General features: G+C 43.9%; 1 protein-coding gene across 1 annotated transcript in view; it reads left to right on the forward strand.

Annotated features, from left to right (window-relative positions):
* LOC122550344 (diacylglycerol O-acyltransferase 1-like) overlaps positions 1 to 15,348 on the forward strand; it is a 106,925-nt gene that overhangs the window by 58,737 nt on the left and 32,840 nt on the right. The window contains exons 4-7 of the mRNA XM_043691072.1: positions 2,611 to 2,696; positions 3,604 to 3,656; positions 7,439 to 7,544; positions 9,731 to 9,859. Of these exons, the coding sequence (XP_043547007.1) occupies positions 2,611 to 2,696; positions 3,604 to 3,656; positions 7,439 to 7,544; positions 9,731 to 9,859 (374 nt within the window). The remainder of the gene's footprint in view (positions 1 to 2,610; positions 2,697 to 3,603; positions 3,657 to 7,438; positions 7,545 to 9,730; positions 9,860 to 15,348) is intronic.

Raw genomic sequence — 15,348 nt, forward strand, 5'->3', positions numbered from 1 at the left:
GCTGAAACTGACAACTGGAAGCGGCAGGGACATACCACTATAAACACCGGAGGAAACATCAAAGAAGCGCTTCGCAGAAGGCTCCCAAGCACTGATGATGTCGCCTAGCCAGGGGACGAAACGTTTGCAACAAAAACTCTCAGCTCGGCGAACAGAACCACAACAACGAGCACCCGAGCTACAAATCTTCGCACAAACTTTGAATTCAGGAAGAAGGTTGTGTATGGAGCCAGAGAAAATGAGTGGGATCCTTAATGAGTACTTTACACCGGTATTCACCAAAGAAAGGGACGTGAAGCATTGAGGGATATTGAGGTTAGGGCAAGGTATGTGAATACTCTCTGGTAGGTCAACATTATAAAGGTGGAAGTGCTGGGTATCTCAACACACGAGGTAGACAAGTACCGAGGGCCAAATGGGATCTATCTCAGGATACAGTGGGAGGCAAGGGAGAAAATAGCTAGGACCTTAACGCAAACCTTTGCATCTTCTTTGGCCTTAGGCGAGGTTCCAGAGGAAAAGAGAATGGCTAATGTTTATTTCTTTAAGAAGAGAAACAGATAATCTAGTTACAGGGTGGGGAGTGTGATATCAGTGACTGGGAAGCTGTTGGAGAAGATACTGAGAGACCAGGTTTATCCATGTTTGGAAGCAAATGGGCTTGTTAGTGATAGGCAGCAAGGGTTTGTGTGGGGAAGGTCAAGTCTCACCAACTTTGTTTGTGTTTTTTGAGGAGATGGCAATGTTTGAGGGAAGGGTAGTGGTTGTTGTCTACGTAAACTTTAGTAAGGCCTTCGATAAGGTACCTCATGACTGGCTGGTACAGAAGGTAGAGTCTCATGGGATCTGGGGTGTGCTGGCTAGATGGATACAGAACTGGCGCAGTCAGTGTGGGGGTGGAAGTGTGCATTTCGGAATGGAGATCAATAACTAGTGTTCTGCAGGGATCAGTGCTGGGACCTTTGTTTGTAATAGATGTAAATGATCTGGGGGTAAATGTAGATGGTCTGATTAGTAAGTTCACGGGTGACACCAAAATTGCCGGAATTGCAGATAGTGAGGAGGATTGTTGAAGGATTCAGTGGGATACATATTGCAGATTTGGGCACAGAAATGGCAGATGGTGTTTAATTTGGACAAAGATGAGGTGATGGGGGTCCAGATTAGAATGGTGCTGGAACAGCACAGCAGGTCAGGCAGCATCCGAGGACCAGGAAAATCGATGTTTCGGGCAAAAGCCCTTCATCAGGAATATTCCTGATGTAGGGCTTTTGTCCAAAATGCCGATTCTCCTCGGATGCTGCCTGACCTGCTGTGCTTTTCCAGCACCACTCTAATCTAAACTCTGGTTTCCAGCATCTGCAGTCCTTGTTTTTACCACAAAGATGTGGTGGTGCATTTTGGAAGGTCAAATGCAAGTGTAAATTATACAATAAATGGCAGAACCCAAGAGCATTGACACAGAAATGGATCTGGGTGTATAGGTCCACAGATCCCTGAAAGTGGCAACACTGGTGGGTAAGATGGTCAAGAATGCATGCAGCATACCTTCCTTCATTGGCCAGGGTATTGAATATAAAAGTTTGCAAGTGATATTATAGCTGAATAAAGCTTTAGCTAGGCCATATTTGGAATACAGCGTGCAGTTCTGGTTGCTATACTACCAGAAGGATGTGGATGCTTTGGAGGGGGTGCAGAGCAGGTTGTTGCCTGGTCTGGAGGCCTTTTGGAGTGAGGAGAGGGTGGACAAACACACTGGAAAGACAGGCTGAGGGGCAATCTGATCAAAGTCTGCAAAATTAAGAGGCTCAGACCGTGTGGAGAGTCAGAGGTGTTCTCCAAGGGTGGAAAGGTCAACTACACAAGGGCACAGGTTCAAGGTGAGAGGGGGGAAAGTTCTGGAGAGAAGTGTGGGGTAAATGTTTCACACAAGGTTATGGGTGCCGGAACAAATGCCAGTGGAGCTGGTGGAAGCGGGTACATTAACAACGTTTACGGTGTATTTTGATAGACACATGAACATGAAGCAAACAGAGATAGATACCATGTATAAGCAATAAGTAACAGATCTAAATAAGGATAAGGTATCAGTGCAGGTTTGATGGGCCAACAGGCCTGTTCCTGTATTGTATTGTATAAACTAATTGGGTTTTTACATTAACTGAAAGTTTCATGGCCACATTTACTGGTACTTTTATTTCCAGATGCTTTAAATGTTGATTCTCAGACTATCATAGTGGGACCTGAATTCACTTTCTCTACATTTCTGGTCGAGTAAAATAACATCCACAATACTGTCGCCGTGTAACTAAAACAGAGCATTACTCAAGATGGTGTGGCTGTGTGTTGGAATTTCAAAGCTGAGGATTCTGGAAGGGGATTTCCCAATCCAAGCTGAGCAGCAACATTGCTGTACCTACCCTGAATTTCGATTCAATTTGATTATGGGGAAACAACAATTTGATTATTGTTCTAGTCTATACTTCTGAGTGAATATAGCAGTTGTCTGCAGTTTACTTTTAGTATAATGTAAGAAATAAAATTTGAAATACTTTTTAACCTTTATCATTTTTTCTTTAAAACTGGTCATTGATACATTTTCAATTGCAGATATGGTATATTAGTGGATCCAATTCAAATAATCTCACTGTTCCTGAAAGACCCCTACAGTTGGCCTGCTTTGTGCCTTATAATTGGTGAGTACCTGCACTTGAACTAGTTTGTTTCTCTGAGCCTTTCCCAGTCTCTCATTGTCCAGTAGGTGCTTAAATTGACAGGACAAGTCTTGAGATGATGTCATTCCCTAGTAACTTGCTCTGAAATTTTATTAGCCCTTTGCGGGCACAGCACGGTGGCTCAGTGGTTAGCACTGCTGCCTCACAGCACCAGGGTCCCAGGTTCAATTCCAGCCTCTGGTGACTGTCTGTTGAGTTTGCAAATTCTCCCCGTGTCTGCGTGAGTTTCCTCCGGGTGCTCCATTTCCTCCCACAGTCCAACGATGTGCAGGTCAGGTGAATTGACCATGGTAAATTGCCCATAGTATTAGGTGCATCATTCAGAGGGAAATAGGTCTGGGTGGGTTACTCTTTGGGGGGTTGATGTGGACTGATTGGGTCGAAGGGCCTGTTTCCACACTGTAGGGAATCTAATCTAACTTTGAACTTGCCCAATGAGACTTAATATCCCTCCTTGCTCGCAATTCACTAATTTTGAACTTGTCTCCCAACTATTATTTTTGTTGACTTTAATTTCTAACACCTGGGATTTTTTCGAAAGCTAAGATTGCGAGTGGTTAAAATGCTCCTGTATCCTCCTGCTGTCCATTCCAATTACATAACAATGTAATCTTGTCCTTCCCGACATGAATCAATTTCCCTTTGTTTTGAGTTTCCACTTTTGAATTGGGGATCAGCAACTCTGCTGTTCCTGTCACCACCATTGACAAATGTTATCTTTTTAGCAGCTAAGCAGGAAGTGAAACTGTAATGTGACAGAAAGAGAAGCATAAATGCCACAGTGTGATACCATACCCCCCATATCACTAGTGTATATCATTCTGTGCTCATTTACTGTTGATTTAACAGACTTCTTTATATTCCCCAGTCTCGAATACTTTTGTAATTGTGACACTGCACATTGAAAGGAAAATGGCTATGGTGAGTTGGTAGTTTTCTTTTTCTTGATGGAGAGAGAGTACTTGTGTTCTAATTGTTGCATAGTTTTTGATGCATAAATGTTGGGAGATGTAGATTTCCGGAAGTGAATTGCTTGTTTATTTGGACGCCCTCTAGTTTGGTTCACTGAGCTTGGGAGTGCCGGTTCTGTGGGGAAGCAAGTCACGCCTTGTTTTAGAAATAACAAATCTTTCTTAATCCCAGCATTCCTAAAACCATGCAAATACAGTTCGACATCCCAGGGAATCCCTTAGGCTTTCCCCAAATGGCCACATTGTTCAATAAGTGAATGCGGCAACGATGAGTGTTAACATGAAATTTGTGTGGACGGTCCCTGCTAAGCTAGAACCTGTTCTTTCCTGACATCCATACAGACATCTGCCCCTCAAGGAAGAATTATTAGATAGGAACAGCAAGGGAAATCCTGCATATTGTCATCACAATCAAATCACCCCTCCCCCTTCCAGCATTCAGGAGTTTTGAGGGCAGTTATCATACTATTATGACACGGAGTAAACCCTTTTGCTAATTTAAACCAGACACACACACACGCACACACACACACACACGTTCACCTCGCCTCGTAATCTGTAGAAGTATAAGTGACAAAGAATTACCAAATCTCACTATTTAAAGAAAAAAATTAACAATTTATTCTTTAACTCCAAGAAAAAAAAAGCAGATTAACCAACAACTATCTACACTGTATTTCCTCCTTTGTCTGATCAATTTATCTACCTCCCACTTTACAACAACATACTGATCTGATAAAACCCCCAAATAAGTTTTACAAAAAAAAATCAAATTTCAAAACCAGGCAGCTGTGTTGATTTTCCTCTGGAGATTTAACTGTTGTCTTTGGTCTTCTGCCTCACAGATTTCATATGAAAAGGTACCTTTCAGAGAGCATCTCTGTGGGCAGTCTGTTTGTTGGTGCTCTTTACCGCTCTGGCTAACTGTTCAAAATGCCTGATTTTTATACCCTAAAACATCAGATCGTCTCATTGGTTTGATAGTAAAATTCAAATTCGATTGGATCTTGTATCTTGGGGCATAATTTAAACTGATTGGCCAAATTTGAATTTGTTGTGTACCAAAACAGTGACATCATGGTGGCTCAGTGGTTAGCACTGCAGCCTCACAGCACCTGGGACCCGGGTTCCATTTCTGTCTTGGGTGACCTATCTGTGTGGAGTTTGCACATTCTCCCCGTGTCTGTGCGGGTTTCCTCCAGGTGCTCCGGTTTCCTCCCACAGTCCAAAAATGTGCAGGTTAGGAGAATTGGCCATGCTAAATTGCCCATAGTGTTAGGTGCGTTAGTCAGAGGTAAATGGGTTACTCTTCGGAGGGTCGGTCTGGACTTGTTGGGCTGAAGGGCCTGTTTCCACACTGTAGGGAATCTTTAAAAACTCTTTTTTTAAAAAAAAAAACTCATCGCAGCTTTTTGTTTCACAGCCAAATGTTACATTTTCTAAATGTTTCAGCACACCCTGTGCTTGTTAAGTCCTTGCCAGTTTTCACTTTCTCTTAAGGTACAGTCCACCTATAACTTCATAGCAATACCCATTCCATTCCCTTTGTCCAGGCCATAGTGCACCAAGTGATTGTGTCATTTGCTCAGTTTCACAGACCATGAGATCGAAAGCCATCACAGTAAGCTGGAATGAAATTCAGTAAATCCAAATCAGTGAGCTGGAAAGTTCCCAGTATCCTGAACAGTTTTTAGAGAGGGGAATCTGGCTCCCTTATTGGTTCTCTCAGCTTCTAGTGTCTATGTGGCTGGTTCTCTGTGCCCACTCAGTTATTCAGTTTGCTGCTGATTATGTTAAAGGAACACCACCACTGTTTTCTGGGGTTATGTAGGGATAAGAATATAAGAGAGAGGAGGAGGAAATTCAACCCCTTGAATCCGCTCTGTCATTTGATACATTCTGATCTCAACTTGCCCTCCATTCCACTTTACTGCCTGCTTCCTTTTTGTTACTTTAAGCTCTGAGCTTGTCACTGCCATTTGATGTTTGAGATGCTGCCTTTCCAGCAGGTTGGGTTTTGGATAACATTCCTTGTTTGTGCTGTGAAGCACAACCAGAGTAAGTCAGTGGAACAACCTGCTGTGTTGGGAATTCCGAGATTCTGTGGAATAGAGGTGCAACATTTCACTAATCTAAAACTGGAATGGGGGTGGGACTGGAGCTTAAATTGCAATCATTCCGTGTCAGCTTCCAATTCCAACTTCTGTGAAGCACTATACGGAACAACCTCAGTTATCTGAACACCAATTATCCAAATTTCGGATTATCTGAACAAGATCTTGAGGTCCTGATGCTTTGGTAAACTGTTATCCGAACCTGTGTCGTTCAAATGATCGAGGTTGGCCTTTAATGGGAACACTGGGTAATGAATTTGAATCCAAGCAACATCCTTAAAGTTTGGACTGTCCTATACAGGGCTTGGCAAGGGGCAGTATTTGTGTACTCAGCAAAGAATAACCTGTGATTGTTACTATGCACTATGTCAATACATTCAGAGTTTTTTTTTAATTTGCAAGGTTTGCAAAGCATTGGAGAGGGTATTTTATCCTGATCTTAATCTGCCCATACCTGATTTTGACAGCATTACTTAGCCAGTGCAGTGCTACCTGAAGTAGTTTGGCTTCCATATGTACATGATGGTGCACCCAACAACAGCAGTATCAAATTTCTACATTTTACACCATATCGGTTTGTGCTTAGGGCTTGCAAACGAGGATAGATTTGTTTGGTCGTGCATGACTCCTTTCACTTTCAAACTGGAGCTTGTCACCAAACCAAACCTCTCTGAATTAGCAGGATCCCAAGTGAAGCTAGGTATTAAAACCCAGTTTGCCACCTAGAGTGGTTTTGATCAGTAAGCATCCCTCTGTCATTCTAATGTGTGAGTTAGTCATAGAGATGTACTGCACGGAAATAGACCCTTTGGTCCAACTCATCTAATCTGACCAGATATTCTAAATTAATCTCGTCCCATTTGCCAGCATTTGGCTATATCCCTCTAAATCCTTCTTAAATGTCTTTTAAATGTTGTAATTGTACCAGCACTTTGGCAGCTCACTCCATACACACGCCACCTCCATTGCTCCTGAGGTCCATTTTCAGTCTTTCCCCTCTCGCCTTAAACCTGTGCCCTCTAGGTTTGGACGACTCCACGGTCCTCCCCCCCCCCCCCCCCCCCCCCCCCCCCCCCCCACCACAACCCTGGGGAAAAGGACCTTGGCTATTCACCCTATCCATGCCGTCATGATTTTATTAACTTTCACTGAGCTATGGAACTAACTACAGCTAAGAACATGATAACCAGCTCCTGGGCCTTGTGTTTTTAACTCTGAGGATGCTAAAGGGGCCTTGAACCTGGCTTCCTGCTCTCCTTTCTAGTTGTGTGCTGAGCTCCCTGCATGTACGCCATCTTCCTCAGCAATAAAACCAAGGCCTGCAGTTGTAGTCATTCAGTCTCTTTTTATAGTCATGGTACTGTAGCAGGATGGGATGGTGGCTGGATAAGTTTCTTGTGGCCACTTTAACCTTGTAAAGCATTTGTTGGATTTAAGCTGCAGTGTCATATAAGTAAGTCCTACCCCCACAGTTCCTAGCTAACACAATGTAAGCTCATGCAAGGAGCCTCATTTCTTTTTAAATTCATCTGAATATATACCACACTTGAAATAATCACCTTCAAGAAAGCCCATTGCTTCTCATTATCTCTTGACTTGTTTTTTGTTTTCTCCACAGGGTGTTTTGTCTGAGCGTTTCGGGTTGGCTTTGCATACAGTTAACCTGACCGCCATTCTATCCTTCCCTGTAGCAGTGGTATTATCGGTTGACTCAATAACTCCAGGTGAGTACAGTGGAAAGCGGTTCAGGGAAAAAAGGTCCACTTCCCTCCATTATAGAAGGCACTAACTTGTAGCTTTGGATTCTATGGAGAAGCTCTGTTATTTGGAAAATTATTTGGTTACAAACCGCCAAACATTTTCGGGGTCATCTAATGCAGTAAAAATTCTAGTCCGCATTTAGGTCGTGCCAAGGATAGCAACTGGTCTTAAATGTCTGTTTAGTTGCCGGACAGTCTATTCAATGAGAGGGTAGAGTATCATAGCATTGGACAACTTTAACAAGGTTTACAAATCATCTTTTTCCTCCTTCAGTGGGCTCAGTCTTCTCTGTAATTTGGAGCAATATACATCCTCTGAGGTGAGAATAGGCTGTTGGGTCACTCAAAACTTGACCATCGGACTTTGGCAGCTCACTCCATACACACACCACCTCCATTGCTCCTGAGGTCCATTTTCAGTCTTTCCCCTCTCGCCTTAAACCTGTGCCCTCTAGGTTTGGACGACTCCACGGTCCTCCTCCCCCCACCGGAGGGCTTGCAGTTGTAATGTTGCTGCCATCTCTGACCTGATTATTGACACATTTCATTCTGTTTTTGAAGTACAATGCTATGTCATTCCTTAACAGTTGGGACATCTTCCCTGCATGTGTACCTGCACTAGATGGTCTACAGCATTTTAAAAGGGCTGATCATACCTTTTGAAGACAGTTCAGGCAATGGCCTCAAGGCCAGTTGGGGATGAGCAACAAATGCTGGGCTTTCCAGCGATGCCCTTGTCACAGTCCTTTTTTTTCATTAAAACAAGCTTCCTTTACTCTGATATCTAGGCTGGCTAAGGGGAAGCAAAGTGTAGGAATAAATGTCTTTTTTTTTTTGTCATCTGGTAGATGTCCCAAGTGGTGTGCCACAGGGGTCAGTGCAGGGGCAATATCTAGAACATAGTATAATACAGCGCAGAACAGGCCCTTCGGCCTTCAATGTTGTGCTGACCTGTGAACTATTCTCAGCTCGTCCCCTTATGCTATCCCATCATCATCCATGTGCTTATCTCTTTACAAATTGTAGAAATGGTTTGGATAAAGGGGCTGAGGTATGGTAGCTAAACTTGCTGATGGTATGTTGCTAGGCAATCCACTCACACCAGCTATTAGTCTATTGGTAGGTGGGAAAGTAAGTGGTGAAGAGGACATAAGGAGCCCTCAAAGGGATATAGATAGTTTCAGTGAGTGGGCAAAGTTCTGGGAAATGGAGTACAATGTCTAAGTGAGAGATTATCTATTTTGGCAGAATGGAAAAAAAAGCACATCATCTGAATGGTGAGAGGTTGCAGAGCTCGGAGTGCCCCAGTGCATGAGCCACAGGTGGTTAGTATGCAGGTACAGCAAGTCACCAGGGAAGCAAATAAAATGCCTTGTTTTATTGTGAGCGAGATTGAATACAAGTGAAGTGAGGTTATGCTGTAGTTTACAGGGCATCGGTGATACTGTAGCTGGAATACTGCATGCGCTACTGGTCTCCATACTTACAGAAGGATGTTAGAAACAGTTCGGAGAAGGTTTATAGGACTAATATCTGAAATTAGTGGATTGCCTTATGAGGAAAGGCTAGACCTGTATTTTCTGGAGTTTAGAAGAATCGGAGGTGGTTTAATTGAAACATAGACATGACATTTACTCTTGTATAAGAATGTACAGTTAGGGGGTCGATCTCGAAAAATAAGAGGATGCCTGTTCAAAACATTGATGAGAAAGCACTGTTTTTGTGGAGGGCTGAGTGTCTTTGCAATCCCTTTCTTCAAATAGTAGTGGGATGGAAAATCTTTTCATACTTTTTCTGGTAGAGATAGATTCATGATTACCAAGGGATGAAAGATTGTCTGGGGTATGCAGGAATGCAGAGTTGAGGTTAAAGTCAGGTCAGCCGCAATCTTGTTGAATGGCTCAAATGAGAGAAAGTGAGGACTGCAGATCCAAGTCAGCTGGTCGGGCAGCATCCAAGGAGCAGGGGAATTGACGTTTCGGATCTAAGCCCTTCATCAGAAATGTGGCTGATGGCCGACTCCTTTTTTATCCGGTCTCCTCCCACATTTCTACATCTGAAAGACCCTGTTCTCTGCCTAGTTCTAAAAGGTGGGGGGGGTTTAATTCCAAAATGTGTTGTTCTAAGGCACTTTGTTTCTCGTTCTGTAGTGGGTGCTGTAATGGCACTGATGTGCTACACCATTCAGTTTCTCAAACTCTACTCGTACAAAGATGTAAACAAGTGGTGTCGAGAATTGCGCAGAGCAAAAGTGAAGACTCTGGTGAGATCTCTGTCAGGTGAGTAGATAAGATTCAGGATTGTGATACCTTTCATAACTCCAAACGTATACCACTAAAACAAAAAGAAATTCTGGAAATGCCCAGCCAGACAGACCGTAACTGGTGAGGGAAGCAGAGCTAAGGTTACTAAGTTACAAATCTCTCAACACCAGGTTATAGTCCATCAGGTTTAATTGGAAGCACTAGCTTTCTGAGCGCTGCTCCTTCATCAGGTGGTTGAACACAACTACCTGATGAAGGAGCGTCGCTCCGAAAGCTAGTGCTTCCAATTAAACCTGTTGGACTATAACCTGGTGTTGTGTGATTTGTAACTTTGTACACCCCAGTCCAGCACCGACATCTCCATATTAAGGTTACAAAGATATGTACCAAGAGCAGGAGTCAGCCATCCAGCTCCTTGCTTGTTCTGCCACCCAGTAGATCATGGTTGATCGGATTGTGGCCTCAACTCCACATCTACCTCCGATGGTCATGGACTCCTTCGTTTGTCAAGAACAGATCGACTTCTGCCGTAACCTATCCAATGAGCCCACTTCCACCACACTTTTGGGGGAGAGAATTCTCGAGCAACTTTGAGGGGGGAAGCAAATTCCTTCTCATCTGTTCAAATGTTATATCTGTTATCTGTAAGCTAGTGCCTAGTTCTAGTCTGTCCCACTAGGGAAGCGATCTCTCAGCATCTTCCCCCCCCACTATCGAGTCTCTTCAGGATCTTAAATATTTCAATAAGATCACCTCTCATTCTTTTAAACTCCAATCGGTACAAAGGACAGTAGAGCATAGGAACAGGCCCTTTGGCCCATCAAGCCTGCACCGACCCATATTGCCTTCCTAAAATAAAAATAGTTTGCCTTGATGTGGTCCACATCCCCCATTCCCTTTCACTTCATGTCTCTGTCAAGGTGCCTCTTAGATTTTGCTACTGTATCTGCTTCTGTTAACTCCTCTGGCAGCACATTCTGGCCCCTGTGTGTTTTTTTTTAAAAAAAAACCTTACCCCTCACATCTCCTTTAAACTGCAACCCCCCCCCCCCCCCCCTTCACCGTAAACCTATGTCCCCAATTAATTGACGTTCCTTCCCAGACTCCGACTATCCATGCCTCTCATAATTTTGTAAGCTTCCATTAGGTTGTCCATCTGCCTCTAACATTCAAATGAAAATAAATAATTTGTCCAACCTCTCCTCCGAGCTAATAACCTTCCTTAACCAGGCAACATACTGGTAGACAGTTTTCTGTACCCTCTCCACAAACTCCACATCCTTCTGGTGGCGTGGTGACCAGAATATTCCAAATATTGGCCTCGCCAAAGTTCTCCACAGCTGCAAACGACTTGCCAATTTTTATACTCTGTGCCCTGACCGATGGAGGCAAGCATGCCATCTGCCACCTTGACCATCTCGGTCATTACTGCTTTGTGGAACACCAATGTTCTGTCCGTAAAAATGACCCTGAGCTTCCCGTTGCCTGCTATGTCCGTGCGTCACCATGTTCCCTGGCCACCCCTTCTGTCTTGGGCTTGCTACGGCGAAGCAAAGCTCAGCCGAAGCTGGAAGAGCAACATGGAATTTCCTGTTGGGAGCCTGTCAACTGTTAGACTCCATATTGAGGTCAAATATTTTAAGGCGCGATCGCCTTCTCCCATGTCCTTACCCCAACCCCCACGCACCCAGCCTTGTCATCACACGGGCTGCCAGCATAAACAACCCATTGTCAGCCACTAACTGTCCCCATTAGCTGCTATACCTTCTCCCAGGCTGACCTTAGCCCATTTTTGAAAAATGTGGTGCTGGAAAAACACAGCAGGCCAGGCAGCATCCGAGGAGCAGGAGAATCAACGTTTCGGGCATAAGCCCTTCTTCAGGAATCTTCATCCCTGATGAAGGGCTTATGCCCGAAACGTCGATTCTCCTGCTCCTTCGATGCTGCCTGGCCTGCTGTGTTTTTCCAGCACCACATTTTTCAACTCTGGTCTCCAGCATCTGCCGTCCTCACTTTCTCCTAGCTGACCTTTTACCCATTCCTTTGTCTACCCAACTGTTCTCTCTGGGCTCCATCTCCACCTATCATTTACTCCTCCTCCCTTCCCTGCCCATCTCTAGCAATAACAGCAACTTTTTGTAAGCTACAATCTGTTCTGAAGAAGGGTCACTGGATTTGAGACATTAACTCTGCTATGTCTCCACAGATGCTGCCAGGTCTGAGTATTTCCAGCAACTTCTGATTTTGTTATGCTCTTGTGCCACTTTCAGGGCACTGCAGGCCTGTATGCCTAGAACCCTCTGTGTATTAATGCTTAAAGAACAAAGAAAATTTACAGCCCAGGAACAGGCCCTTCGGCCCTCCAAGCCTGAGCTGATCGAAATCTACTGTCTAAACCTGTCGCCCAATTCCTAAGCATCTGTATCCCTCTGCTCCCCACCTACTCATGCATCTGTCCAGGTGCATCTTAAATCAATCTACCGCACCTGCCTCTACCACCTCTGCTGGCAACGTATTCCAGACACCCACCACCCTCTTCTCAAAGTTCTGCCATTTACTGTACGCTCCATTCCTGTCTCAGACCCAGCCCCAACCTTTCCTCAAGGTAACCCGCATCCCAGGTATGAGTTGAAAGACCTGAACTGCCTCAATTGCATTTGCATCCTCCCTTAAATAAAATAACCCAAATCCTACAGAATACTGCACATTTAACATAACCATATAGTTTCAAGTGTCTTATTGGACTCAGAATGTAAACTCTGTTTCTCTGTCTAGAGATACAGCCAGATCTGCTGAGTTTGTGCAGCGCTCACTATTTTTATTTCAGACTGTCAGCATTGACAGTATTTTGACTCTGTTGCTGTACTCTAGATGTGGTCTATGCAACTGTAGCAAAATATCCCAACTTCTATATTCAATTTCTCTTGCAATAAACAGCAACATTTTATTGGCCGCCTTAATCACTTATTGTACCGGCAGACTAATTTAGTGATTTTTATTCCAATGTAACATGGGTGTCTCTGCGTAGATATGATGTGGAGGTGCTGGTGTTGGACTGGGGTGGACAGAGTTAGAAGTCACACTACACCAGGTTATAGTCCCAACAGATTTATTTAAAATCACAAGCTTTCGGTGCACTGCTTAATCAGGCCACCCAACGAAGAGTGGCGTTCCAAAAACTTGATTTCAAATAAACCTGTTGGACTGTAATCTGGTGTCGTGTGGTTTCTGACCTTGTGAAGTTATGAAACAAACAAACCAAATAAAGCCTGCATCTTTCTGGTTTGATCGATTCGACTCAGCTACTGCATGTGCCATATTAATAATCGCAAATCGTTATAATGAACATGGTCACAATGTGGGTTTCTCCAACACGAACTCTCATTTTGAGGCCAATCCACAAATTAATTTAATAGTTATTTGAAGAATGTAAATAGTGAAAGGGTATAAAGAGAAAATGGGCAAGGCTGGTGAAGAACATACAAAGACTTGATTGGCTGAAAGACTTGTTTCTGCGCTGTAACATTTGATTGCTAATACTGGAAAACCCAGCTGAAAAGAGACCATGTTGCTGTTTCAGGGAAAGACTTTTTATTCTTATAGCTGTAATTATTTTGTTGGTATTCTCCAGGTTTAACTTGGGCTTGATAGCATGTCCCAGCGGTGCTGAGCTGTGTAACCAAGTACCCAGCAGCTTAGGTTGTCTTCAGAGATGATGCAGGACAGTTGTTAATTGACATTTTAATTGGGTTCCCTGTAAATATTTAAGCTGTGGTTAATGGAAAGTATTGATCTTGTGAGCATGTGCATGATAAAATGGTAGGATGGTATTCCTTGAAGGAGTTACAGGGTTGGGGAAATTGCAACTGTTTCTCCCTAGCTAATGCCGGGTCTTCCAGTTAGGGAGGAAAGTACGCACTGAAACAGACCCTTTGGCCCAACATGTCCATGCTGACCAGGTATCTTATCTTAAATAGATCTAGTCCCATTTCCCAGCATTTGGCACACAACCCTTTAAACCTTTCCTACTCATATACCCATCTAAGTGCCTTTTAAATGCAACTGTGCAGCCTCCACCACTTCCTCTGGCAGCTCATTTCATACACGTACCATCCTCTGTGTGGGACATTTGCCCCTTAGGTCTCTTTTATATCTTTCCCCTCTCACCCTAAACCTATGCCCTCTAGTTTTGTACTCCCCCTCCACCCCACCCCCCCAAACCCAGGGAAAAGACCTTGTCTATTTACCCTATCCATGCCCCTCGTAATTTTATAAACCTTTTATAAGCTCACCCCTCCGCCTCCGACACTCCAGAGAAAACAGCCCCAGCCTGTTCAGCCTCTGCCTCTAACTCAAACCTTCCAACCCTGGCAACATTCTTGTAAATGTTTTCTGAATCCTTTCAGGTTTAACAACATCCTCCCTGTACCAGGGCAACCAATTGAATGTGGTATTCCAAAAGTGGCCTAACCCATGAGTTCCCAACTCCTGTACTCAATGCACTGACTGATAAAGGCAAGGGTACCAAATGCTGTCTTCACTATCCTTCCCAACTGCAGCTCCGCCTTCAAGGAACTATGAACCTGCACTCCAAGGTTTCGACTCAACAACACTCCCCAGGACCTTATTATTAAATGTATGAAGTCCTGCCCTGAATTAGCTTTCCAAAATGCAGCACCTTGTATTTATCTGAATTAAACTCCATCTGCCACTCCTTAGCCCATTGGCCCATCTGATCAAGATCCCATTGTACTCTGAGGTAACCACTTTTGCTGACCACTACACCTCCAATTTTGGTGTCATCTGCAAACTTAGTAACCACACCTCCTATGTTCACATCCAAATCATTTGTATAAATGAGGAAAAGCAGTGGACTCAGCACTGATCCTGTGGCACACCACTGGTCACAGGCCTCTCACGGCGCGTCCATGGTTTATCGTAATTAGTAAAAAGATTAAAGGTGGGGGGATTAGAAGATGGAGACAGAAATCCTCAATTTGAGATATCTGGATTTGCACCTCTGAGCCAAATCCTGCAGATCTGTAGACTAAATGCTGGGAAGTAGATTAGGCCAATACAGTGGGCCAAGTGACTTATTTTTTTCTGCTGTAAACTTTCCATGGTCCTTTTACAGTGCTACCTTTTTCTCTTTGGTGTATACACTGAAAGCTGACAGTATTGGGCATTGAAGCACTGCACCCGTTAGATGTGCACTGTTAGCATTTGGAAAGGCAAGGACTGATTAGGGATAGTCAACATGGCTTTGTGCGTGGGAAATCATGTCTCACAAACTTGATTGAGTTTTTTGAAGAAGTAACAAAGAAGATTGATGAGGGCAGAGCAGTAGATGTGATCTATATGGACTTCAGTAAGGCATTCAACAAGGTTCCCCATGGGAGACTGATCAGCAAGGTTAGATCTCATGGAATACAGGGAGAAAGTGAGGTCTGTAGATGCTGGAGATCAGAGCTGAAAATGTGTTGCTGGAACAGCGCAGCAGGTCA

This window comes from Chiloscyllium plagiosum, chromosome 5 (assembly GCF_004010195.1).
Source record: "Chiloscyllium plagiosum isolate BGI_BamShark_2017 chromosome 5, ASM401019v2, whole genome shotgun sequence".
Lineage (NCBI taxonomy): Eukaryota > Metazoa > Chordata > Chondrichthyes > Orectolobiformes > Hemiscylliidae > Chiloscyllium > Chiloscyllium plagiosum.